The 25,974-nt window shown below is 47.1% G+C and overlaps 1 protein-coding gene across 5 annotated transcripts in view; it reads right to left on the bottom strand.

The window, feature by feature from the left end:
- Positions 1–373: 373 nt before the first annotated feature.
- Positions 374–25,974, bottom strand: part of Dlg3 (discs large MAGUK scaffold protein 3) — a 52,509-nt gene continuing 26,908 nt past the window's right edge. For 4 of the 5 annotated variants that reach the window (XM_059250104.1, XM_059250106.1, XM_059250107.1 and 1 more), the window contains 11 exons: positions 22,540–22,654; positions 10,540–10,716; positions 9,909–9,984; positions 9,041–9,140; positions 5,591–5,632; positions 4,316–4,366; positions 3,673–3,774; positions 2,840–3,012; positions 2,054–2,163; positions 1,659–1,750; positions 374–616 (listed from right to left, as the gene is read on the bottom strand). In XM_059250104.1, coding sequence (XP_059106087.1) covers positions 510–616; positions 1,659–1,750; positions 2,054–2,163; positions 2,840–3,012; positions 3,673–3,774; positions 4,316–4,366; positions 5,591–5,632; positions 9,041–9,140; positions 9,909–9,984; positions 10,540–10,716; positions 22,540–22,654 — 1,145 coding nt within the window. In that variant the 3' untranslated portion in view covers positions 374–509. The remainder of the gene's footprint in view (positions 617–1,658; positions 1,751–2,053; positions 2,164–2,839; positions 3,013–3,672; positions 3,775–4,315; positions 4,367–5,590; positions 5,633–9,040; positions 9,141–9,908; positions 9,985–10,539; positions 10,717–22,539; positions 22,655–25,974) is intronic. The other variant, XM_059250105.1, reaches the window with a different exon arrangement.

Below are 25,974 nucleotides of genomic sequence, written 5' to 3'. Positions count from 1 at the left end.
ATTTTATATAAATTACATATATATATCTATATATAAATAAGATACTTTCTGTCGCCATTACGTTGCACCGTTCAGAGCTGCAAGCCAGCAGTACAGGGTGGAAATGCCCAGGAGCACCTCACCACGTGGGCTGTTCCGCTCGCTTCACAAGCTGTGCAGTTGTCCAGAGTCTGTCTTTCCGTCAGTCCTCCTCTCTTCTCTTCGCTTCTGCTGGGTGTTTATGAAAACAACTCTGATGGATGTGCACCTGTGCTAGCACTTGGGAAAGGTCCATGCAGGAATGGGCACAGTCACATGATGAGTGAGATGGCATCATCCCAAAATAAACTAAAACAAAACAAAAAGGTTTTAAAAAAGAACAGGACTAGAAAACTCAATTTTTGACATATCTAAAAAGGGGGACAAGAACAGTAGTCATTTGGTGTCCCCATGGGGACAGGAATGAGGAGGAAGGAGGGAAGAGGGACTTGGTTTCTTCTGTTCACAAGAGAATGGTTGGAGGGGATTCTTCAGAGTTTCTCAGGGGATGGGACCCAAATGTAGTGCCCAGACTGGTCCTCGATGATTTGTTTGATCTTGTTATAAATCTCTTCCAGTGAGTCACCCTGTACGATGGCTGAAGTGGAAAGAGAAGGAAAAATTATCACTGTGCTCCGGAAGCGTCCCCCTCCTAAGGCCCAGCCGTCCTGCCTCTCTTAACAACCAACCCTCCTGTAATGTCCCTGGGCTGTGATGGGCGTTCACAGAAACATGCATCTGACTTGTTGAGTTAACTGTCTAGAGTTCGGACAGAAGTGTAGCTGGCTTGGTGAGCCCAGGGTTGGACGTCAACTGCCAGAGACAGGGAGACTAGCAGGGGACAGGAAATGTGTTTATTGTAAAGATGTTTACTGAGTACCCACCGCATGCCAGACACTGAAGCTCCCATTGCTTTTGTCTGCCATGGGCTGGCAGCCTAAAATTCTAAAGCAGCTTCACCCCAAGATTTGGAAAACCCCAGTTATGCAGGCGAAGAGCAGAAAGCCACAATTTCTGGCAAGAGACAGAGCTCCTAGGGACCATCACATCTGCTGTGTCAGGGGTCATCCCAACAAACAAGACAGAGATATGGATGGTGAAAAGGACTCAAAGACCCATAGTATATAAATAACATCTGAATCCCTTACTTGGCTAACCCAATGATATTTACTTGAATTTACTCATTACCGCCTGCACACCTACATCCAGTACTGTACTTTAACGGGAACCTTCCCTACCTTTTAAGAACTGGCCTGCTAAAGTAGGTGACATGTACATACAGGCAGACTGACAGACAACTTAAATACTACACTAAGAAACCATCAACAAACATTTATTCAGCACCAAAGCATGCAAGGCAAAAAAAAAAAAAAAAAAAAAAAGTATCAGGAGGAAGAGCAGGGAGGGAAAGAGACGAAGGAACCTGCAATCTCCCAGTAAACAAAGCAACAACAAAAGCCATGCTTGGGAGTGGCTCGTGCTACCGCGCTGGCTGACGGGAAACCTTAGTGCCTGGGGAAAGGCCTGTGCTCAGTGACTGCAAAGTCCCCAGGCATTTTCGCTCTGCCTAAGTCTGTCTCCCTGAGGTGTGTCTGGCTGACCTCACAGACCCATGACCACACGGACTCCTGAATTCTCACCTGTAAAGTACTCTCCAAACTCTTGCTCTAGTTTCATGGCTTTGTCATAGATCTTATTTGCTTGTTCATATGTCTGCCGTCGGTTCATTTCCCTGCCAGAGACACGGAAGCAATACATTTCTAAAGGAGATCTATGTTTTAATTAACACAACAAAATGTTCTACATTTCCTAAAAATCGGCCACACAGCCCCCTTAGAAGAGCCCGTGGCTAACTCCCTCCTCAAAACCTCCGAGGCCCAAGGCCCAGCTGGGAGGGAAGAGCATGCCCAGTTCCCAAACAGGAGGAACAGCAGGCATTCAGTTGGTTTTGGGCTTTGTCTGGGTCCTGCCCCTGCCCAAGCAATCTACTTTCTTCTTTCCTCTCCACGGTCATCTGAGTCCCATGGACACTTACATAAGGGCTTCAATGGACTTGGGCTTGATGAAAATGGCGATGGGGTAAAGTTGTGCTTGCTGCAGTCTCTTTATAGCGTTGCCGGAGACATCTAAGATGCAGTGCTTGCCCTGCAAAAGTAGACCCCCGTCAGCTCCTCCCGTCCCCGGCTATAGGCCCGCCAAGAGATCCAAGGCATTTGAAACAGCAAGCTGAGGGGACCAGACAAGTTCTCAGGGCCTACTTCTTGTTTCTGTGATGGTTCATCTTGACCGTTAAATAGATCCGATTAACAAGTACCTTCTCTGCTATGTGAGGGCCTTCCCAGAAAGGATTAACTCAGGGAAAGAACTGCTGTCCATGGCCTTGGAAACCCCAGATGGAACAAAAAGGGGAATAAGAAAGTTCCCCATGCACCCGGATCTCTGTGCTTCCTGCTCGACCTGAGAAAGCAGTTCACAAGCAGCTCGGCTTTCCTATACCCACAGAAGCACAAGTGACAAACCTCGGAAGCCAAAATCAATCGGTCCTCCAAGTTGTTTGGTCACAGTGACAAGAAGTCTGATGAACACAGGCTTTATAAACCAGAAAAGGCCACTGCTCCCTAGGGGCCTTTTCCCGGTGGCTGATGCTCCAGTGAAAGTTGCACAACAGAGGCATACGCCATGACTGGGGGCTTGGCACATGGAGGGACACCATAGCTTTGCCCAGCACTGTGGCAAGGACGTGAATGCGCGTGGATGCCAGGCCTCAGCATTTGTCTTCCCCATGGCTCAAGGGTAGTCAGAGCACCTCCTCTCTGCTTACCCTCTCCGCAACTGCCCGCACGGACTGGATGCTGGTCCCATAGAGATTATCGTTGAACTGGCCCGCCTCAATGAACTTGTTGTCCTGGATATCCTTCTCCATCTGTTCCCGGGAAACCACGAAGTGGTAATCCTGTCCATCGACTTCATTGTCACGCCGAGGCCGGGTGGTATCTGAAGGATGGAGGGAGGGAGGGAGGGAGGGAGGGAGGAAGGAAGAGAGGGAGGGAGGGAAAAAGAAGAAAGGAAATATAGTGTGCCCCAAAGGCAATGATCTGGGCTATAAAAGCCAACTTCATTCTTTCTCACAGGAGGGACACAAGGCCACTACAAATTTTTTAGATGAATGAGAAAAAGCATTTGGAAAGATTTTTGTCTGGCCTATTTCTCTTCCAAACTCCAGATATTACCTACAGGGTGCCTGAGGTTAACATGGGCCAAAAAGGTGAGGCTTCCCAAGACATGGCCTGGTGGAGGGCACAAAAGTAGGCACGGGAGTTCAGGAAACCCAACAAATCGTTCCTCAAACCGCTTTGTGTACAATAACCTGGGTTTAATCCCCAGCACCACAAAGAAACAAAAACCAAAACAATGATGGACCTCCCCATTTGTGAAATCAATCCTGACCATCAGCACCCAAACTTTCACTCCATAGCATAAGGCAAGCAGCCAGGTTGGATGTCAACCCTACCAGGTCCATCTACTCTGGGTGCAACTGGTGCTACTTATCTCTTACAGGAGGTCCCCAAAGGCCCCGATCCTAGACCCTTTCCTTAAAGTATATACTTCCCAGAGTACCAAACCTCACTCCTCTGGGTCTGTCTGGGCTCTTACGTGGCACACAGGATCCAAATTTATGTGGAAACTCAGAGATCAGGTCATCATTGACTCGGTCCTTCATTGGGCCCAAGATGATCACGGGCCTGGCATAGTGAACTGGGGAGGGAGAGCACAAGACAGTGAACAGAGGCCCCACAGGGCAGCCTGCCCCACCTCCGCGTACAGAGGCTCGGTGGCCACCACTCAGACAAGGTGAAGCAACTCCAATAGTCTCTGGCTTTTAACTGTAAAGACTTCAAAGAACCTTTAAATTTGACAATCTTAAGTTCAGACACGTCTGAAAAATCAGAAGCATCTCCCCTTTCCAACCGATTCAGGAAAAATTTCCACACAGGTTCTTGCAAAGCAGATACCCAGGGGAGGATACAGGCCCTCCCCCTTTACAGCAACAGCTGCCTCTGCTGAAACAGACCTTCCCTTCCTTTCCTCAAAAATCCGCCTGCCCTTTGGAAGGCATCCTAGCAGTGGGCAAAAGTGTCACAAGAGGTATGTGCATGGCATCTGCCCAGTGATGCTAGCGAGGAGCCAACGGCTGGATGTGCTGAGCTTCCTCCTTTCCTGCCCCTTAGCTACCCTCTGTCCTGAGCCCATTGACTGGGAGACTGGCACAAAGGCGAGACTCTCAGAAGGGGCTTACTTTCTTGCCGTGTCACTGGCTCATATGACAAAATAGCATCCTCTTGTCCTTCTGCAACGAAAAAGGGAAACACATTAGCACTTTATGATCGGACTGTCTGTATACAGCATTCACCACACCCCACACCCACCACAAAACAGTATCACTTTCTGTTGGCAAGAAGGCTAAGAAGCCATTCACCAGCCTTGGGCTGGGTTGTTTTCATTCAGTGAAACATTGCCCAATTATGGGCCAAGACCCAGAAGCCAAGAAGTCACCAGCAAACCACCCCAAGCTTTAGGGAACTACTTCTTATAGGTAATAGTTGGTTATGTTCAGTGGCCCCCTTATTCTGAAGAGAATCACAGAGAAGCTCCAACTGCTTGAAACACATTTGCCAGAGTCACTTTGCCCGAGTCCAGACACTTAGCCCAATCCCCAAAGCTTCAGCCCAACGTTGCCCCTTTAAGGGTCTATTTATTTGCCCACCTCACACCTCTTAGAAGCATCTAGAAAAGTGGTGCACATCTGAGCTAAGGTCCCAGTGCCCTTTAAGAGCAATGCTGAGCCTGCTCTCTGCTCATGGTGGACCCCCTACAACCTGGCAATGATGAAGTCTCCCTAAAACACTTGGTGCTGGGTGCCTATGGTCCCCAAAGCTAGCTGCCAGCAGTACTAGGAAAGACAGTGACATCCGCATGGAGTCACAGGATACTTGCTACAGGGTTTCTCTGAGCCTGAGACTTCTGGGTGGAGTTTTTATTTAAGACCTCTAGTCACTGCAGCTCCTCAAAGGCCAATGTTCCCAAAGCTTGTGAGGTTTGAACTGTGGCTTCAATGCTGTAGTCATAGGCACTCCCAAGGCATATTGGGAAATTCCTTCCTGACTATGTAACCCAGCCAGAAGTTAAAGTGGTCCTAGGAGCCCAGAAAAGGCAGATGGAAGTCAGGAGCCATTTTACTTTTGGTCTCTGAACGAATCTGTAAACCTGGCAGTCTCAACAGTCTACATGCCCATGGCAGGGACCTGATCACTGGCAGTTTACCCTTCCCCCAATTCCCCAGGGATAGTTTCAAGTCAGGCCCTGGCCAGAGCTATGGGGCTTATTCTCTCTCTAATTTACAAATTTCATCCAACAAAGTGAATGAACTGGCCACAGCATCTCCAGGGCTCAAGTGTACATGGCTAAAAGGAGCAGCAGCCTCTGAGCGGGGATGGTAGCGGGGTGACACTGGCATGATGATGGCTGGGAGACATGGGGGAGCTACAGGACAGGGGGCATGACACACACTTACTGGAACTGCTCTCGCTGTCACTGGTGTTGGATGTCACTCCCTCTGCAAGCCAACAAGAAAGAGACTCCAATTCAGAACACACCACTGAGAGGTCCCATGCAAAACAGCCTCAAATGCGCCAGGAGTGAGACACTGAGCGGCCAACCAAGTCAGGCCACAGGAGGCCTGCCACATCCAGGCAACCAACTGGGAAGCACAGCTCCAATCCTGAGGTGCTGGCCATCTCCTCCATGTCCCCAGAACCCACTCAGTTTGCAAGTCCCTCTATGGGCACTAGAAGCTTTGTTTCCTTTCATCTGAATCAAGCCAGCTGATTTGGATGGTTTCCAAATCCTGTCTCAGAACTCATCTCCTAAGGCTAATGGGCAGGAAAGAAATAGGGAGGGTCAAAGAGAAAAGCCCAGGCATGCTGCTGCTCACACATTTTCTCCCAAGACAGAGCCACCAAAAGTACAGAATTGTGTGACACTCTCCAAGTTAGAGGCTCGTCACTGGATGATGGAACAGTCACCAGGAACACTACTCAGACCTTTGGTGGGACCCATAACCTTTCTACCATTGCTGAAGAGAGCTTGGCTTCGGCAGTGAGCAGGGTATGCCTCGATCCACCACAAAACACATGTCAAATACATAGAAACAACAAGGCAGAAGACTATCTGGAAGACAAGCCAGCCCTCCCCTCACAGACAGTTGGGACCAGCCCATCTTGGAGTGTGGGCGGAAAAAGCTCAAGCGAAGAGCTGCATTCACAGGAGGCAGACATGGCAGCCCTCTCAAAAGAACAGCAGGCAAATGGAAATGAGACACAGACACACCAAACTATGGAGAGATGCTGCTCGTTTCAGCCAGGACCGTGATATGCTGTGCCCACCTCCCCAACGACTTGCTGAGTTGTCGCACATTGCTCGGCCCTGCAGAGCCCCAAGGACAGCTCCTGTGTCTTCCACCTTTATCCTTTACTGAGGGAAAACATATGTGGACAGAACCCACCCAGGAGGCGGTAATGTGGATACCTGCAGTAAGCAAGGATGGCTGCTAAGGAACCTTCATCTAGGCCTTCCTAGTCCCCAATCTGGCCTAAGTTCTAGAATGGAGATGTCAGTCAGAGCTTTTCTGAGATAAAATCCCTAACTATACATGGCCCTTAAGTGGTGCAGATGGCCACACCAAGCCATCTTGGCCCCTTAGAGATGCTCTATGGACAGGTGGCCTTGGCCTTATGGTAACAACTGGACCCCTGGGACAGCTCAGATGTGGGGTTCACTCGGTCCCCAGTTAGAAGGACTGGAAAAGCTGCAGTTCCTAACTTGACTCTTTGATGTAGGGTTACTTGGAGAAGATGCAACTAGCAAGTTCCCACTGTCTTCAGGAAGCTAAACATCAGCTGAGAACTCACCCTGATCATGCACCTCAAGCCACCTCACTTCTATGGGGCCACTAAGCTCCTGCCCTACCACCCCAGGTGTAGAAGGAAAAGACAGACAGGAATGCTAGAATCTGTTAGAATACCAGGGACAATGGTACTGAAGGCACACACATCTCCTCCTACCACGGGAAAGGGTCTCACAGACACTGCCCTCCCTCACCCTTTACTTTCACCCAGGTGCCCTACACCCGCACCCCATCATCTCCACTCATGCCACAAATACAGTTAATGGTGTGTAGGTTGGACTTACTCAGGTTCTTTGCTCCATAATAATCGTCACTTAACCCAGGGAAGTCCTGATTTCACAGACAGCAGGGACAGGAAGGGGACAGGAAGGGGAGGGAGGGGAGAGAACCAGGGGAAAGAGAAAACAGAAAAACGGGGGAAGGAAGAATACAGAGGCAGGTGAGCATTAGCGATAGGAGTATAAAGTCCCATGAAGACTTAGAACTACAGTAAGGTGAAGTCATCTGCTGGAGAAAGAATAGCCCATGTCAGATAAGATGTCTGGCCCTGGTGGATTCAGTTGTGGCCAAAAGGCCTTGGAGTAGACCGGCTTTCTGAGGTAGTCTATATCCTATATACCCAGCGCACATGACAGGCAACAGTCCAATGCTTAAAAATACCTTCTTTGACCAAATTTATAGCTGTAGAGCCCAGGTCTCTGCTTTGCCCCTAGAACACATATCCCATTGGTACATGAAAGAAACATGTCTATATGCCGACTGTGCAGACAAAATTATCATCACCCCGGGAACTTTCCCCCATACTACTCCAATCTGTCCAAGCCCTTCAAAGCAAACTTCTCTGTGGTGTGGTGTCCAAAGCTTTCCCTAAACTTGGGTTTCTGGAAAACAGGAACCAGAAAATTGCAACCCTAATGGCCAGTGGGAACCCCCAACTGGCTAGGCCATTAAACAGTAACATCTCCCCAGGCTAGGCTCCATGAGGAGGTTCTGGGCTTATTTGGTAAACTGTGGCAACATTACCTCAGATCTTTGTCTTGGACTCCCTATCCTCCTCTATCCCGTCACTGGATGAAGATACCTTGTTCTATCAGGGTTACCCCAGGTGCCACAACCCATACATATCATGATCACGAACCAGGTGGGCCTACTAGGGGCCATTTTCTACCAGAACTAGTCAGTCTCCTGCTAGACCCCACAGCTCTGGATGACAAGATTGCTCCATGAAAGATGGAGGAGTGATTGGTAAATGAGACACTTACAATTCACAATTTCACAATGACATGAATGAGAAACTACTGTATAAACCTGACATGGTGTTTAAGGTTACTGTCAGAGCAACTAATTTCTGAGGCATGTGGTAGGGTAAGTGATTTAGCAGGATTGAATTGGTTCCTAATGCAGCCTAGTGGTGTAGCCTGTTCTACCAAATCAGCCTTGTGTTTCTCAATAAATCTTTATTTAGATAATGCTGAGCAACACTGTGTCCACATCAACTTATGTGAACAGGAATGTTTTCTTGTGGTAACTGGCTCTGCAAGTACCCTGACATAACATGCTGTGAGTCATGTGGGTGTCCTGTATGCTTGCACACACATGGCGTTCCAGAAGCAGCCTCTGACTTTAGGGATCTGGGGAGGGACAGGCTCTTCTCTTAACATACATGAATGAAATTAAGGGAAAGAAAACACAAGAGGTGGAAGCCAGGAGAGCAACACTTAGTTCCTTGATCTTGTTCTCTTGAAAAAAACATTTTCTACCCCTGGCACTAGCTGCAAACCATTCTTTATCACCACAGCACAGCTCTGTCTCTCTCACACTTCCAGCACAGGTGCCTGGGCCATCCTCAGAGCCTCCAACACTCAATCTAAGTGAGGGGCTGTACAAATAAGCCCCAACATCTCCCTGTGCAGGCGAGGTTCTATCCTGATTACAAGTAAGCAGGTGTGTGCAGACAAGCACTTGGGCGGCCACCAACTCCTTCTAAGGGAAGGGGCAACTGAGGATGAGAAGACAGGGCTGTGAATGGTCTGCTCTCTGGACTCTGCTGCTACTTACGTTCCTGTATGCTGTTCTCCTGGGCCATGTTTTCTTTGCTCTTGTAAAATGGGAACTTTCGGGAGAGGCGAAAACTCTTTTTACGTTTCGTTTTGACCGACTGTGAAAGAACATGAAGATGGAGGGAAGGACAGAAGAAAAAAAACAACAATGGATTTTAAAGCATGCAAGAAAAACTAAAATGGAGACAATGGTGAACTAAATAAAAGACCATCTTTCACAAATGGAGTCTATGAGATTAAATGAAAGTTGATGTTAAGAGGAAAATTATGTTCACAGGAGAATGTGGTGGGGATGGTAGATGCTCTACCTAGTCCAGGATCACTCCCTGGCCTTCCTACAGAATACAGGTCACTGCTGCCTCCTAGACACAGCCCTAAGGTGCACCGATACAGTCATCTACTCCATGCCTTTCTTCCCTCTATTGCTTCACAAGTTCTTTGGCCTCCAAAGCTCATAAAAAAATGATGGAAGAGTGCCCTTCCCCTGTCCTATCTGGAGGCAAGCACAAACTCTGGAGCTGGTCTTCTTGGCAAGATGACACCACCAGGTTATGCTCAGGGTCTCCGCAGCTCTGGCAGGGTCTGCTGCCAGGGAGACACCAGAAGTGGTTTCGTCTTCCCCACCAAGTCAGCCAGCTCCACCCCTTCCTGAGCCAGTCCCCGACAGCAGGGCCGCACACTAACTGTGGGCTCTCCGTGCTCCTGCTGCTTGCTGAAAAGCAGGCAATTTCCTAGCAGTGCAAAGCCAGCCCTGAGAAAGACAGCCCTTCATGCTTCCCAGTTCTCCTTCACATCAGGCCAAACTCCAAGCCTCTCACCCCTCTTTAAACCCTGGCTGACTGCCTTGAATGGGGGTCCCCACTTACCCGGTTAGACTCAATCATCCCTGTCCTGGCATGGAACTTCACAGTTTTCAATCGAGCTCGCTCTTTCTTTTCAACCCTGTTTGGGAGTCAGGAAGTCTAGTTACTGCCAGCACATGGGCTCAGCAATGGGCTGTGGCAGGCACAACAACCATACTGGCTCATTCAGTGAATACTATGCCCCAAGTACTGACTCTTTTCTAAAAGGCCTAACAAGGCCTATACAATGCTCTCAAGGAACTCACTGTAGGACAGGCAAACAAAGACAACCAACCAAGCCTGGTCTGTTGGAGCACGACTGATTCCTCAGGAGGCAGAGGCAGTAGGATTGCAGCAAGTTTGAGGCCAGCCTAGGCTACACAGGAAGTTCCAGGCTAGTCTGTGCTACAGAGTGAGATTATTGTCTCACAAACCAGAGAGAGAGGAGAGAGAGAGAGAGAGAGAGAGAGAGAGAGAGAGACAGAGAGAGAGAGACAGAGAGAGAGAGAGGAGAGAGAGAGAGACAGAGAGAGAGACAGAGAGAGACAGAGAGAGAGAGGAGAGAGACAGAGACAGAGCAAGAGAGAGACAGAGACAGAGACAGAGAGACAGCAAGAAGTCGGGAAAAGCCTTGCTAAAAACCTTGACAACTCACCTCTTTTTACTAGGGATCACACCAATCTGCTCACTCTCTCCATGTGGAGTCACCAGCCTTGCTTGCCACCACTCATCATCAGAGGCATTAATGACGTGCAGAATGTCACCATAAGAGAAACTGAGTCCTTGACTTGGCAGGCAGCTGTCCCGAGTCCGATCATAATCAAACAGGGCCCTGAAACACATGAAAGGTGAAGAGATCATCCCACCGCTGAATTCTAGAAGGCTGGTAGTCAGCCAGGACAGAGAAAGAGAGCCAACCCAATAGCACAGTAGTCTCAACAGACAGGAAGAGACTCTGTGAGACAGTAGCATTTTAGGCCCCAGTAAGAAATGTCTTATTCCCAAGGAGAATAAGGGGAAATTCTTTCACGAATCATATCTCCTCCCAGCTTCTAGACACACAGTGGCCACCCAAAGTAGGACCTGCTCAGCTGCCTACCCTCCCCTCTCAAATGCAGTAGGATGTGACAGCAGGAGACTTGGAAAGAAATGTAAAACACAGCTCTGAAGTTCAGGTCCTGGTGAAGCTAGCCTGTCATGTGCCACCAGGGCTTCCTGTTCAGGAACAAGCATGCCTGAATAAAAATCTACTCACCCTGTCCTACAGTGACTAAGTGTGTGAGGCCAGCACACACAGGGGACTGCAGTAACAAGTTTTATTATTTTTTTCTACCCACAAAGTAGACTCTATCTTCTTCATGTTCTTTTCTAAATTTTTATTTTTATTTATGTGTGTGTATGAAAGGGTATGTAATGTGTGCCGATGCCTGTAGAGGCCAGAATCCCTGGGAGCTACAGTAACAGGTGGTTGTGAGCTGCCCACCTTAGATGCTGGGAACCAAACTCAGGTCCTCTGGAAGAGCAGCCAGTGCTCTTAACTGCTGAGCCACCTCTCCAGCCCCCCCCCCCCCCGCTTTTCGTTTTGTTTTGAGACAGGGTTTGTCTGTGTTTCCCTGGCTGTCCTGGAACTCACTATGTAGACCAGGTAGGCTTTGAACTCAGAGACCCACCGGCCTCTGCCTCCTGAGTGCTCATTCTTCTTTAACCACGTACACAGGCCAGGGGATTGCCCAACACCCAGTGCTAAAACTTTACTTCCATCCCACTTGTCTCACTCAGTTAGAAGCTACAAGTCCAACATACCATAGTTCAATGTTTACAAGCCCAGATGAAAGACAGGATGTAGAAACAGAACCCTTGAGACTAGGTGTCAAGACAACTTGAAGATGAAAACATCCAAGCTCTAACAAAAAGCCCTTTAATTCTCAATCCATACACTCCAAACAATAAGGGCTGAGGCAGAGGCCTGCAGATAAGGCATTTGGGCTACACGGTCTTTTCCAAGCTCTATGTGACAGGATCAGAGTTCAATGCATTTCAAATGAATTGAGTTCCATGCAACCTAAAGCAAGGCAGGCATCTGTCAGCTGTTCTACAAAGACCAACAAGCTGGAGCAACCTAATTCTAACTGATGAGCAATGCACAATGGCATTATAAGCTTCAAAATTGGGGAAGAACAGAATCTGTATTAAGCACACATTAGTTTGGAAGTTTGGAGAAGGGGGCAGAAAGATATCAAAATGAATCAGGAGTTGAGTGTAGCAGCATAGGCTGGTGGTTACAGCACTGGAGGGGCTAAGGCAAAAGGATCATGAGCATGGCATACATAGCATGATGGTTTGAATGAGGATGACCCCCATAGGCTCATATATTTGAATGCTTGGTCCACTTGGTAGAACTGTTTGGGAAGGATTAGGAGATGTGGTCTTGTGGGAGGTGGTATGTCAACTGGGGTGGGCTATGAGATTTCAAAGGCCCAAACTACCACCAGTTAGCTCTCTCTACCTGCTGCTTATTGATCATATGTAAGCTTTTGGCTACTGCTCCAGCGCCATGCCTCCCTGCTGCCATGCTCTCCACCATGATGACCATGGACTAACCCTCTGAAACTGTAAGGAAGCCCCCATTTGTGCTTTATTACTTGCTTGGTCATGGTGTTTTGTCACAGTAATAAAAAAGTAACTAAGACAATAAGGAAGAGCCTGTCTCAAAAATTAAAAACAAAACTAAAGCCAAACAAAAGAATTAAGGTAGACTAGGGTGTATGTGTAAAATATGAGAAGACAGGGTTGACTGGGCAGAAATACAAGGTGTATTTTAGCATCCAAAGAACAGGGCTTGACCTTTGCCAACAACAATAGCAAGCTGGGGAACAAGAGGAAGTGAATTCGCATGTGTGTTCTAGATGCCAAGAGCCCAGTAATTGGTCATTCTCAACTCTCTGGAGATCGGACTAAGACTCACAGACATCTACTTCTGAGATAAGTTCGGGCACTGCACAACGTGAACATAACAAGCAGCTGGAACGAGCACAAACCAAGCCAGCGAGAAAGCCAGTACTTATCAATGCACATTAGGAGCTGTACTGTTCATTTTGTTTTGTAACCACAGCATGTGTTCCTTTTACAATTTCCAAAAATGTAAGTCGATTAGAGGAAAAAATGAGAAACAGCTCCACTAAGTACAGGCTTGAGCCTTTTACTTCAGGAGAGGCTCTAAGTTCCCTGGCAAACAAGGTCAAAAGTTACATAACTCCAAATTCCCATTAAAAAGTAGCACCTGTTCCATCTGGATTTTGTGTGACAGCTTTATGAATGATGAGCAAGGCTTTACCGAAGAAAGGGATGGACAATGCTTTTAAGCTACAACTTCGTTAAGGACACAGAAACATGATATCTCAGTTTGGAATTCTAACTAATATATGCAGTTATGAACCCAAAAGATGAATTAAGAATTTCCTTTTCTATCAATCAGGGCTGCCAATAGGAAAAGAACCCAGCAGAACATTGGGGCCTCAAAGTTCACTTTGTCCACTTTCCTGCCTAAAAGGAAATTTCTTCCACATTCTTGAAGCTTCCTTCTAGCTCCAGCACTTATTGAGTGTGGGTCTTTCCTTCAACAGTTCCTTCCTTTGTCCTGATTTTGGTCTGTTTTCCAAATCCATGGTACAGGTTTTTCTCTACGTCTACTCCTCCTCTTTTCCTGCTGAAATTATGTTACGCTAAGTACTAGATGAAGGTCAGACGCAGCAGTACACAGGACAACATTCAGCATTGTGGGATAGGCAACTATCAGACCAGGACCCTTAAATGTCAAAAAATGTCATGAGGTCTAAGTCATACCCAGGTATCTTTAAAAATACACACACTAACTTGCCATATGGCTATGTCTAGAAAATACTGTCCCTCCATTATTTAAATACATTTGGAGTATTATTTCTGGATGCACTGTGTTAAATATGAGAAGCACAAAAGAATGTTATGCTAAGTTTTTCCTATTTGCAGTTCTGATTGATTGAAAAGAAAGTTCTTAATTAATCTCTACTGTTCTTAACTAAATAGCCTAGCGGAACTTGCCCTCTGACAGAGGGGCACAGTAGGCTGAGTATGATGCAGCAAGAAGCACAGACAGGGGACAAAGCCAAGCCTAGATCATTCCCCAGGAGTGGAGAGCCTCTGGGAAGCAATAAAAAGGTATTGATTTTTGAATAGGGTCTCAATAAAGGTTCACTATTTCCAAAGGAGATAGGGAGAAAATGGTCTTTCTAGCTAGAGTAAGCAAAGGCCTGGAAGGAAGGAATAAAAGGCATTGGCAAGAGTCATCATTGCATCCATATCTGATTGGGCCACAGTGAAGAGCAGCTGGATTGTCCAGCTGAGAGGTGTGACACTCATTTAATGGGCCTGTGGGAACCACTTCATTGCCTTGACTTTTTCATTATCATCATGTTATGCTTTCATGTGGAAAAGAACACAGCAAAGGAGTATTAAATTCAATGTCTCACATAGCATGTTTCATGTAGCCGAAAAAGGAATATAAATTAAACCCTACTAAACATTTAAAAATATGTCAGCTATCCTCTAAGATCTTTGAAAAGCATGCTATGGGCTGGAAACATGGCTCAGAGGTTAAGAGCACTTGTTGCTCTTGCAGAGGACCCAGGTTCAGTTCTTAGTACCCACATGGTGGCTCACAACCATTCATACTTCCAGTTCCAGGAGACCGGACCCCATCTTCTGACCTCCACAGGTACCAGGCACACACACTGTGCACATACATACGTGCAGGCAAAACACTCATGCACGTTTTTTTAAACTAAATTTTTTTAAGAAAAAGGATACTAAACTGTGGACATCTAACATGGTTGCTGGAAGAGAAGGGAGTCATTTTTTTTCTATGCCATAGATAAGTTCCCCAAGCTCCAGTAAATAACTCGACATTCATGCTTATGCAAGCAACCATAATTAACCTCAGTGGGTCACAAACAAAAGGGACAAGAGAGGGTAATGGGGATGACAACTGACCAAAATTCATCTCTCTCTCTCTCCTTCCCCCTACTCCAACACTCCTGTGAAATTGTCACAGAATGTAAAAGAAAAACTGTCGCCTTCTATCAATGACAGTCTGCCAAGCAGCCTAGAGCTCTAACAAAGAGACAGGCCTTTTATTCTAAGCATCTCTTTCCTCCAAGACCCTCAGAGCTCCTCCTCTCCACTTTTATCCTAAGGAAGTTAAGGTAGATACTGGCCCCTTTTCAGCCAAACCGAATCACTGTCATGGAATTGAAGCTTACCATATGCAAGGCCTAAATGACACAGGACCATTTCAACATCTGATTCAAAGAGACAGCAGGAAAGAAAAAAGAAAGCCAAACCTTTGTCCTCACACACCTAAAAAAGGACATACTAAAATGATCCGCCACTGTGTGTGTACACAAGTAAGCTTACCTGAGGACAGGTGTGTTGGAAGATTAAAAGCCTGAGAAACACCCCCTTTTTTTCTGAATCCTTTCTTTTTAACTTATGAATTTTGACTTTCTTCCTCAATTATTATTGTTGCTGTTGGCCATATATGTCACAGCACATCGTGGAGATCAGAGAACAACTTTGTGGGGTTGGTTATCTGCTTTAACCTTTAGGTGGGATCCAGCCAATCAAACTCAGGTCACCAGGCTTCAATGGGAAGCACCTTCACCCACTGGGCCATCTTGTCAGCCCAATAAAAAGGATTTTACAAAGTTGAGGTTAAGTTAAGGATCAGTGAAGTCACTGAGAAACACTGTGTCATGAAAGGCCAGAGCTTCCAAAAATATTACCACTCCCAAGTCCACAGCCACAGTGCTCTGTGTACATAGCAGAAGGCAGCTTCCCAGCCTCTGACCGTGGCTGTGTATCAAAGAAGCCCCAAGAAGAGGCAGATCCTGGGGCCCCTACAACTTTCCAATCATCAAGGTCAAAGCAGACAAGACAGGGACTTGTTTGGAGAAGAAGCTACAATAAATTAGGCCTGGGGAGAGAGAGTAAGAGCACAAAACAAGGAAGGCTGCAGAGCTGCTCCACCAGCACGAGCAGGGACAGGGCTTCCCCGAGCGCACAGGCTCACGGCCCTGCTGCTCTGCAGCACACCAACATGGAAGGCCGCAGCCTGCTTCTCTCGGGAGACAATGTTTCCAAAGGTCTTGGAAGCTATATTGTTTAAGAGGTGACCTTTGAAATATCCTCAAAGGGATCTTGCACGCGACCACTCACAGGGCCAATGTGCTATGTTCTGAGGAACTCTGCCCATCTTCGTCTCGGCTGACCCTTCTCTAGTGGAGGGGAAAGCAAGGATATAATTAGCTCTAAGCAAACCGATTACCTAGCGAAAGTCTCTGTAGTTCCGATCTTAAATTGTGAGGCTTGAGTATAAAAGACCCAGAGAAATCATAAGCACCTTGCACAGCCACTGTGGCACCTTAATGAAAACACAGCTACCTGGCGGGAACTGGTTAGCCAGGGTTCCCAACACAGTACAAACAGGAACATCTTAGTACTACTAGCCTCACAGGGCTGCTTCCACAAGACCCAGGATTATGCCCATCTCCTGACCTAGGGAAGGCCATCTGTCCTGCCTGGGTTGTGTGGCTCACCTCGGTCCCCTGCACAAATCCTCCATGACCTAGGTCAAGTTTCTCCTTGTTTTGTGATCCTGCTTTTTAATCCATCCCTTTATAATTTCTATTTATTGCAATTAATTCTCACATGATTCCTTTTGAGTTTTCATAGTATTATCACCAAGGAAGACCTTCTGAGTGCTTGTGAAGGGTAGATGAGCCCAGGCTATCCCACAGAACACCCTCAAAGTATTATCCCTCAATGCTCTGCTTCATTTCCCTTCTACTGCAGCTGAGGCCTGGCGCATTGCTAAATGCCATATATGTTAGAGAGCATATAATTCAAACACTGTACAGACCATCCATTGCCTGGTTGGCCTAACACAAGCACAGAAAACCATAAAGTACACATCAGTTCTTGACCTTGGTACAAAATTAAAGTTTCCAGCAGCCTCTAAGAACATCCTAAAATTCTAAAGCCAAACTTTCATGGGTACACTCATAAGAGGAGCACCAAATGTGGCCAGCAGAGTCATCTTGGTGCACCTTCAAAAAAGGAGGTCAGGAAGTTCATCTCTAGTCTATCTAAAAGTGCCAGGCCCTGAAGGGCAACCAAGAACCTTAAGGGCCATTCAAGGACCAACAACTCCCAATAAGAGACCACACAGGGCTCACAGGCCCTGCAGATGATGGAATGAACAGAAGGATGACTAGCACTAGCTCCTGGAAGCAGGCCCTTTCCCAGCAGCCACTGGTAGCACTGATGCCTTCCATACATTACTGGTGCTTTTAACAATAGCCTGGATGTGCAGTTCAGCAGTAAAGTACTTGCCTAGTACATGTGAGGCCCTATATTTGACCCCTAGCCCTCCAAAAATAAATTAATATTGTCACCACTCCCAAATTCTGTTAGATAGTAAAGCCTGTCAATAGTTTCTGATTAGCATCTTCATCTACTACTGAGACTTATTAATGAATAAACCAAGCTGGGCTTCAATGAACGCCACTGAGCAAAGTGTCCTGCTCTGGATGGAAGAAGCACTCTCTCTGGTCTTTTTTGATGACCAAGCCAAGATACTAACATCACCTCATTGAATGGAAACTACAGATGCCCCAACAGGATTTCCATTTTAGAGTGGGAAGAAGGCTGGGAGATGGCCAGCCAGGAGACCAAGACTCCGAAACCGCCAGAATGGCGTCCTGAGGCTGCAAAGAATGCAGCCAGAGGAGGCCGCACAGACTTTCAAAAGCTACTTCCACAATTGCACAATTAAGCCTCATGGCAACCTTTAGAGGCCAAGGTCACTCATTCATCTATTCATTTATAAAATCAAAGTCACCGCTGGAATTCTAACCTATTCAGCAGCTTTGCCTTGGCTTCACATGCAAATGGTCTAAATTAAACACCTAGCCAAGCCACTGGGAGCCAGTGGCATGAAAGGTGATTTCTGTGGTCTCTACCAGCAAACACTGCAGTACCTGAGCGAAAGCCCTAGCTGGGCACAGAGAAAGGCTCTGTTCATCACTCACCCAATAAGAGATGATTCTAGTATGGCAAAGAGAGGAAAGGCCTTTCTCACTAAGTTCCTGGTGGCTTTAAAGCCAACTGGCAGTGCCCAAACACCGTTACCTTCCCTCCTTCCTCCTGCTCCCCTCTTCAGAACTCCCATCACCCCTATGGTCAGAACAGTCACAGCCTCAGCGCAGCCATGAGAGGGACTGCCTCCTCTAAAACAGCTCTGCAAACAAGAGCGAACTAGAACCCGGGGGAGGTAGGAGGAGCAGCGAGAAAAGTGTCAAGAGGGGAAACTGAACCCCGAACTGCAGACTCCAGCTGCATCACCCCAAATAGAGGGGAGCCAGGACAGGAAGCAGACCTGCTTCCCTGAATCTACCCCAGCAACCGGGCTCAAGTTATTAGTTCTGCACTACTGCCTTCCACAGAACAGGAAACAGAATGTTTAGTTGCTGCACTGATGTCAAAATAAGCATCAATCATGGCATAAAGTGGCCATTCTTGAGCAGTCGGACTGTTAAAAACACATTTTGTAGCAGACCTGGTGGCATAGGCCTGTAATCCCAGCTACTTGAGATGCTGGGGTAGGAGGATCACAAGATTGAGGTCAGCCTGGTTCACACTGAGACTCTCTCAAAAGAAACCAAAAAGGAAAAAAGAGCGCTGAGGATGTAGCCCAGTGGCAGCATGTGTGAAGCCCTAGGTTCAATCAACCCTGAGTACTAAGAGGGAAATACCAACTGACCCAACAAACAATAGCAACAACAAGAAAATCACTATGCACAGTGACCTGAACCTCTCCACAAGAGGTAGCTAGGGATATCTTTTCACCAGCACTCCATCCAACTGCCATCATCAGTCAGTGGGTTGGGGAAACACTCAAAGAATTACACTTCATTAAAGGTCAGTGCAGCTCAGTTCACATTCCAACTTGGGAACTTCTTAGCAGTCTGGGTCAAGCCTCAGTTTTCTCATATGCAAAAATGGGATCATCAGCATTACTTAAAGGATTTTAAAAAACATTTTAAAAACAATACTAAAGGTCATGCTGTATGGTGATGATGGTTCTCTTGAAGCTGAAGGTGCCAGTGTACTATGGAAAGCTTCTGAGCAGAACAGGTTTTAACTCTCTGCAATGCCCAGGGCAAAAGGTCACGCAGGCTCTTGTATAACTCCTTCAGTGACCAAAAAAATCAAGTATCTTCTCTCAAACAGCAGTCCAATCCTTCTCAGCCTTTTTATTATGAACTCTTTCTTCCTCACACTGAACTGAAATATGCCTTGGGTGACAGAACAAATCTAATTCCTTTTCCACATGACAAGGCAAGGCAATTAACTTAAGGAAAGCTGGGAGGAGGGAGGGAGGAGAGTCCAGTTCGTTGGAGGCATGAGGTGAGCAGCTTTATTTTCTGAATATGTCCATCAGGTTGTTGAGATGTAGGCTTGAGGTTTGGTAAGAAATCAAGGCTGTCATTTCCACAATGATACGATGTAAAGCTGTGCAAAGCAATGGTATTGCCATCTCAGGATGAGAGCCAATGAGGTGTCTAGAGACCGTTAGCAAGGTAGACAGAGCCTTTAAAGCAGAAGGCAAGAACTGTGGAGACACAGGTGATAAAGAGGTCGGACTGGTGTTGAAGAACCAGTGAGCCAGTCACTGAATGTGATGGCCACAAGGTCACTGCTGATCCCTGACAAATGTCCCTCTGGAGCCTTCTTGGGCTGCTCAGGAGTCCGATCACCAGGCTGCAAAGCCAGTGCTCATGTCATGTAAGGTCACTGACAAAAGTGATTGGAAGAAGTGGCAGCAGAGAGGACAGCTAACTCCCAAATTTCCCAGCCTGAATGTTAGAAGGGTAGGCTTCTGCAAATGATATTCCTTTGTTCCTATTTCACGGGGGCAACCCTGCCTAAGACAGTGCATTCTGGACACTAAGAAGAGTGAAGAAGCCCGGTCTTGGGGTTTGGGACAAGGCTCAGGTAGAAAAGTACTTGCCCTGCAAACATGAGGACCTGACTTCAATCCCTAGCACCTGCATAACAATGCCAGGCAGGACAGTACATGCCTGCAATCCCAGGGCTGGGCAAGCAGAGGCGAGAGGATCTTGGGATCACCAGCGGTCAGCCTGGCCTACACCCATGCGCACACAGGTATGCAGGCATACAGCTGAGGGCACACATACACCAAGAAGAACCCCATTTCCCTCCGTTTAAGCCTGCATTTGTCCAGTTTGACTAAAGGACTCGCTTTTCTACACAGTCATAGTCATCTTTTAAGGAACTAGTGTGTCCTGCCACAGGATTCAGTGAAAGAAGAGAGGACGGAATAGTTTAAGGAATTGTTGGTATCAATGGAATTTTTTTCCTTTTTAGGAATGTAAGAAACAAGTTGAAACTAGTTGTGCAGGCCTGTAATCCCAACTACTCAAAAAGCTGAGGCAAGAGGACCATAAATTCAAAGACTGTGTTGGGCTACAAAGTGTTTTACAGGCCAGCCTGAGCAATGTAGTAAGACCACGCATATCTTAAAACAAATAACTTAAGGGAGCTGAGATGGAGCTGAGTGATAGAGTGCTTGCCTAACATGTGTGAGGCCCTAAGTTCAAGTCCCAAATACTCCCCACTCTCCACCACCACCATACATGAAAGAGACAAGTGTGTTCACGTACAGAAGAACCAGAACCAAGAGTACAGTATAAAGGCTGCAGCAGGGACAGAGGAGAGCAGACCAAGGGGTTAACCCAGGAAAGGGCTCCCACTCCCAGCTGGAACCATAAAACATTATCTCTCCCCTGGTTACATCTAGTGATCACAAGCAGTTTTCATCCTAAATCACATCTACTGTCCTCAGGGGACACAGTTATCTAGGCAAGGTTAGGAGCAGATCATATAAAATGGCTTCACTAGACGGAGAGTCGTGGTCTTCCCCTTCCTTCCCAGAGTCCAGCTGAGTGGCCACCTTGCCTGAGCCACAGAAAGGTGCTCCACATCAAGAGCGGTGCCCGGTTCCCCTACCCAGGCAGGGACAGCACTAGCAGAGGCTAGGCGGAGAGGAGAGATCTAAAAATAAAGCTCTCTGAAGGAACTGTCTTGCCTAAAGAGAGCTTCCCACGCACACTGGAGTGCCACATCTGCGGGGGCTGGAAGCACAGAACGGAACAATCCTGACCAAGTCACATAAGTATTACCCACTTTTGGGGGTGACAGCACATGATGGTTCCTCCCATCAGAGACCCACTGTCCATGTTGTAGATCCCAAGCTAGGGCTTTGGTGACCACCAACGGGCCTTTATCTCCAGGCGGAGACTGGAAAGATGGCTGGACCTTGCCAAGCCTCTCTACCCTTCTCTGCTGCCAGCAGGAGGTGAATGCAGCAAATGCTCTCCACCCACAAAGAGTAGAGTGCAGGGTTCACTTCAGAAAAGAGCTCAAAGGGTTCTAGTGGGCCTCAGATGCACAAACTGCTCCCTAGGCTGACTCCCTGCAGCAGGGTCAGTGACAACCAACTGTGGAAAAAGAAAAGCCAGCACGTGAGAACTGCAATTAGCATTGACATCAGCTAGCTACCGTCATTTCACACCCCAAGGACACAGTAATTGTCATGTTACCAGGCAACTGGCCTCTCCTTCCCGCCTCCAGCAAGTAGCAGAGGCCACCATAAAATGTTCAACCAGTTAAATAAGCCTGGAACTACTTCTGGCTCTGGGAAGTAATCCCACCACCTTCCTGTAAGGTGTCTGACCTTGAAGAGATACAGTGTACTGCTGGCCAGACTGTTGGAGTTTTGCTCAAGAGCCTGGCAGGAAGAAGGAAATTACCTCTAATTTTAAGAAACGTTCAGTGTCCCCTTATTAGTCTACCAAGTGAGGTTTTGTACTTGGATCCCCTCAAGGGTAACAGCTCAGTCTTTGACAATGCCGTCACACAGCTTTTATCAGTTAGTGCAATGTGATCATCTGTCCCTGCCTTTCCCTTCTTAGGGAGCATACACTATCTTGTCCTATGATTCACATGCAGCGGGTGGAGAGAGGGGGATAGAGACATAGCAAAATATCCAGATTACAGCAACCTGCCAGCTCTTTGGTCTCTTAAGAGACCCTGTACTAGAACACTGTGATAACTGATATGCTCTTCGTGTCTATCATGTATATATATATATATATGTATATATATATATATATATATATACACATATATATATGGAAGTGGAAGGGGATGGGGATGGGGATGGGGATGGGGATGCTAAGTTTCCCCTCAAAGCACAGATTGCAAGCAACATGCTTTGAATATTCAAGTGTTATTTGAATGCTGACTAGCAACAATCACCTAATAGTCGTACAATTAGAGCAAACTGAACATTTCCCGTACTGACTCATTCATGAGCGAAGAGGAAGAAACCAGTTCACAAAAGGGAGGAGATACTGACCATAAAATACATAGCCTGAGCACACAGTGCAAAGTGTAGTTTTAGTGCAGGGAGTACACAATCCCCACCCTACCAGTTAGACAAGAAAGGCTGGGCCTGGTGCTCAGAGGGGCAACTTACCTGACGTACAAGGACCTCTTCTCGCTGGTTCGGAGAGACCCAGACCCAGAACTCATGCTGCTGTTCATCATTTGTTCTCGCAAGTCATGTATCTTGGATTCAAAGCGACTGTACTCTGTCAGGGAGACAAGGGGAAAGACAGGAAAGAATGAACCAAGGAGCTCCCTGGGCCAGCACACCCGCGGCCAGAAAGCCCGGGGACTTGGCTTCAAAGCAGCGGGGAGGTGGATTCTTCGCTTTGATAAGCAGAGTCCCTCCCCCAAGTTGAGAAAGACAGACCAAACCCCCCCCCCCGCCCCAGGGGGAAAAAAAGCACCTAGAAGAAAAGAGTTGCATTTGGGCATGTAAAATGGAAACTGCTTTTATCTGCTTCAAAATGTCACTGATCCTTAAAAAATAACAACTGGAAAGAGGTTCCAGGGCAGCCTTTATAAATCTTTAGAGCAGGCACTAAGGCCAAAGGAGAGCAGATGGGCAAGGAGACTTTCCCAAAAAGCGGACTGCAGAGAACAGATGGCCCTGAGACGCAGGGCGGGGGGCTGGAAAGGACCAGAGGCCATTCAATCATGGTTAGGTAAGGAGGACAGTTTTCCCAGGATGACTTTTTTAGTGGGAGATAGTGGATCCCAGTACAAAGTCTAAAAAGAAACTAACTGCAATCATTTGTCAAGCATTAAATCTAAATGTCTCCTTACACAACATTTTTCAGGTCTATAATTGCTATGTAAAATGGGGTATACTGAGAGGCACAGGCTATAGAAATGGCAGAAAACAAGGCGTACTTCCGTGACAAGCTGACTTTAAAGGCAGTCAGAATTTATGCTGGAGGTTGAAGGTTGGACAACTGCTTAAAAACACTTTCAGGGAAAAACTTCCACAAAAGCATCTTTATGCACCACAGAGGGGCTGGCAAGAAGCAACCCCACCTAGTCTGTGTGACTCTGTGGGAGAAAACACAACACCTGCTCCAACACCTGCCCTCCCCCTCACCTCCCTCGGCTCCCTGGGCAAAGCAACCTGACCTTCAGCTGGGTGAAAAGGGAAATGCTAAGAAGCCAAGGGGAGGAGGGAGTGGAGTTAAAAGTCACGTAAATAACCTCTTCTCAAAGTTGCTTTTTCTTCACTGTGCTTTCAATGAAGCCAACTGGTTAAATTCATGTGTTCTTTCATTCATCACGCAGTGAGTGCTATGGTGATTTGTCCTCATTACTTACTCCTGTCCCTACAATCCTGGAGGAAGCAGTGGAGTCACTGACTCACCTATTAAATGGAGGGGGGGGGGTGCACAGCAGCTGGACATTGTCCCTGTTCTGAGAGTTACAAGGCAGCAAGCACATCAATATAAATAAGACGTCCTAATCTAAATGTAGAGGGTGGAGACTGATTTGTCATAGAAGCCTTGGGCTGCTCAGAGAGACAGGATACTGGCCTCACCCCAGGGCTTAGCCTCTAACCCTGATCAGGGATCATTTCTTGCTCCTTCCTTCTAGGCCCTCCCTCCTAGCTCACTCACTCAGGGAAGAACCATGCAAGCAAGAGATTTGACCAGACAGCACTTCCTTGGTGATGATGAATCAAAGAACTATACACAGAACCCGGAACCAGTCTAGCACAGTGGCTCAAACCTGTAATCATAGCACCCAGAAGGCGAGGGCAGAAGCGTCATAAATTCCAGGCTCGCCTGGAGTACAGAATAAGACCCTGCCTCACTAAAACAACACAACCCCCAAACTCCGAACAGTAGCAGCAAAATGGCATCCAATCTATCTGCAAGCATTTTGTTCTTGTCTATGAATTGCCTTCTTTGGAGGTGACCCTGCCCACTGAACTCTAACTGAGCAGCAGCAGGTCACAGTGGTTGCTTAGTAACTGTGTTTCAAAAAAAAAAAAATCCTGTAAAAACAACCACCAAACCACCATTTCCTCAAAACTCATAATCCAAGGTTGATAATTCTGGACCAGGGGACCCGATTAAAGTAATGGAGGGAAGGGGAGCAATGATGTTGCTTTGAGGAATCTGTTACTGGTTTTCAAGTTCCTTAGACTGAGTTCATAATTATTCTTATTCAGATGAACCCCCTGGAGTTTCACTCCTTAGCAGTTTCTGACTTCTATTTGGACAGTTACCTAATGTCCAGAGGCACCGAGTAGCCTGTGCTAAATGACTGTTGAGTAAATGAGGGACAATTTAGAAAACTGTGTCCATCTGTTATCAAACTAATAAAGCAAATGATTTATTAAGTGATGGGCGCCAGCTTCACAGAGGATCTTCAAAGGTAATCAAGAAGTACTGTGGGGCTGGAGAGCTGGCTCAGTGATTAAGAGCCCCGGCTGCTCTTGCAGAGGACCGGGTTTGGTTCCCAGCACCCACAGTGCCTCACACCTGTCCTAGCTGTAGCTCCAGGAGAGCCTATGCTTTAGTTCCAGACACTAACTACTGGGAGCCACTGAGGTTGCTCAACACACTTTGGGGGGGCATTACTAACCAGGTTAACAGGTCCACAGGGCTAGGGAGGGAACAGAGGCTTCCTGCATGTTAGGCAAGCCCTTTAACAATAAGCGACATCCTAGACTGCTTAACAGACTGTGTAGAACAAAGACAAAACGTCATCCCAACAAAAAAGCATGTGGAACGGACTTAAGACCATGACTCTTAATATTGTTAAATATTTTCCCAGGACAAAAGCTTCACTTAAAAAACAGCTAAATTCTGAGACTTTGCAAGATTTTTCCTTCCCTTCCACTTACCAGAAAAGCAGTCATTATTTGGAGGGTATCTCTTAGGCCCAAGTCACTGCGTAGGAAGCCACTTGACCAGCCTTCCTTCTGAGAGGCCCCACTTCAAACAGGCTACTTTAAAGAAGCACCACCTATTACTAAAATCTCAAGTCTATTAAACTGCACTTTATTCATTTTTCCCATTCAAATAAACCCAACCATTTGTGACCCACAAAGATATCCACGATGAGTCATACTTTGCTTCCTCCTTCCCTTTTACCAATGCTAATCACACAGAGAGAAAAGAAGCCAGAAGGGGCACAAGTAGAAGCCAGTACAGAAACAGGGTTTCTCAGGGACCATAGCATGCCTTAAGATCAGAATTCTGGAAAGCCCCCCTACCCAGCCTCTGATACACAGAGAGAGCTGAGCCCTGGGATCTGCCTTCAAAAAGCATCAACTGTGATTCCCCATCAAGTTGGAAACCACTGGTCTGATAGAGAAGTCAGTTTGGTTTTGAGTAATGGCAAGGCAATGATCCCGCAGAAAGTGTCCAAAGGCAGGCATAGCTCCCCCCCCCCAAAAAAAGACGCCGGGCAGTGGTGGCGCACGCCTTTAATCCCAGCACTCGGGAGGCAGAGCCAGGCGGATCTCTGTGAGTTCGAGGCCAGCCTGGGCTACCAAGTGAGTTCCAGGAAAGGCGCAAAGCTACACAGA

Source organism: Peromyscus eremicus, chromosome X, assembly GCF_949786415.1.
Source record: "Peromyscus eremicus chromosome X, PerEre_H2_v1, whole genome shotgun sequence".
Lineage (NCBI taxonomy): Eukaryota > Metazoa > Chordata > Mammalia > Rodentia > Cricetidae > Peromyscus > Peromyscus eremicus.
Note: the sequence above shows the minus strand (reverse complement) of the source record. Positions and strands in the feature narration are given on the sequence as shown.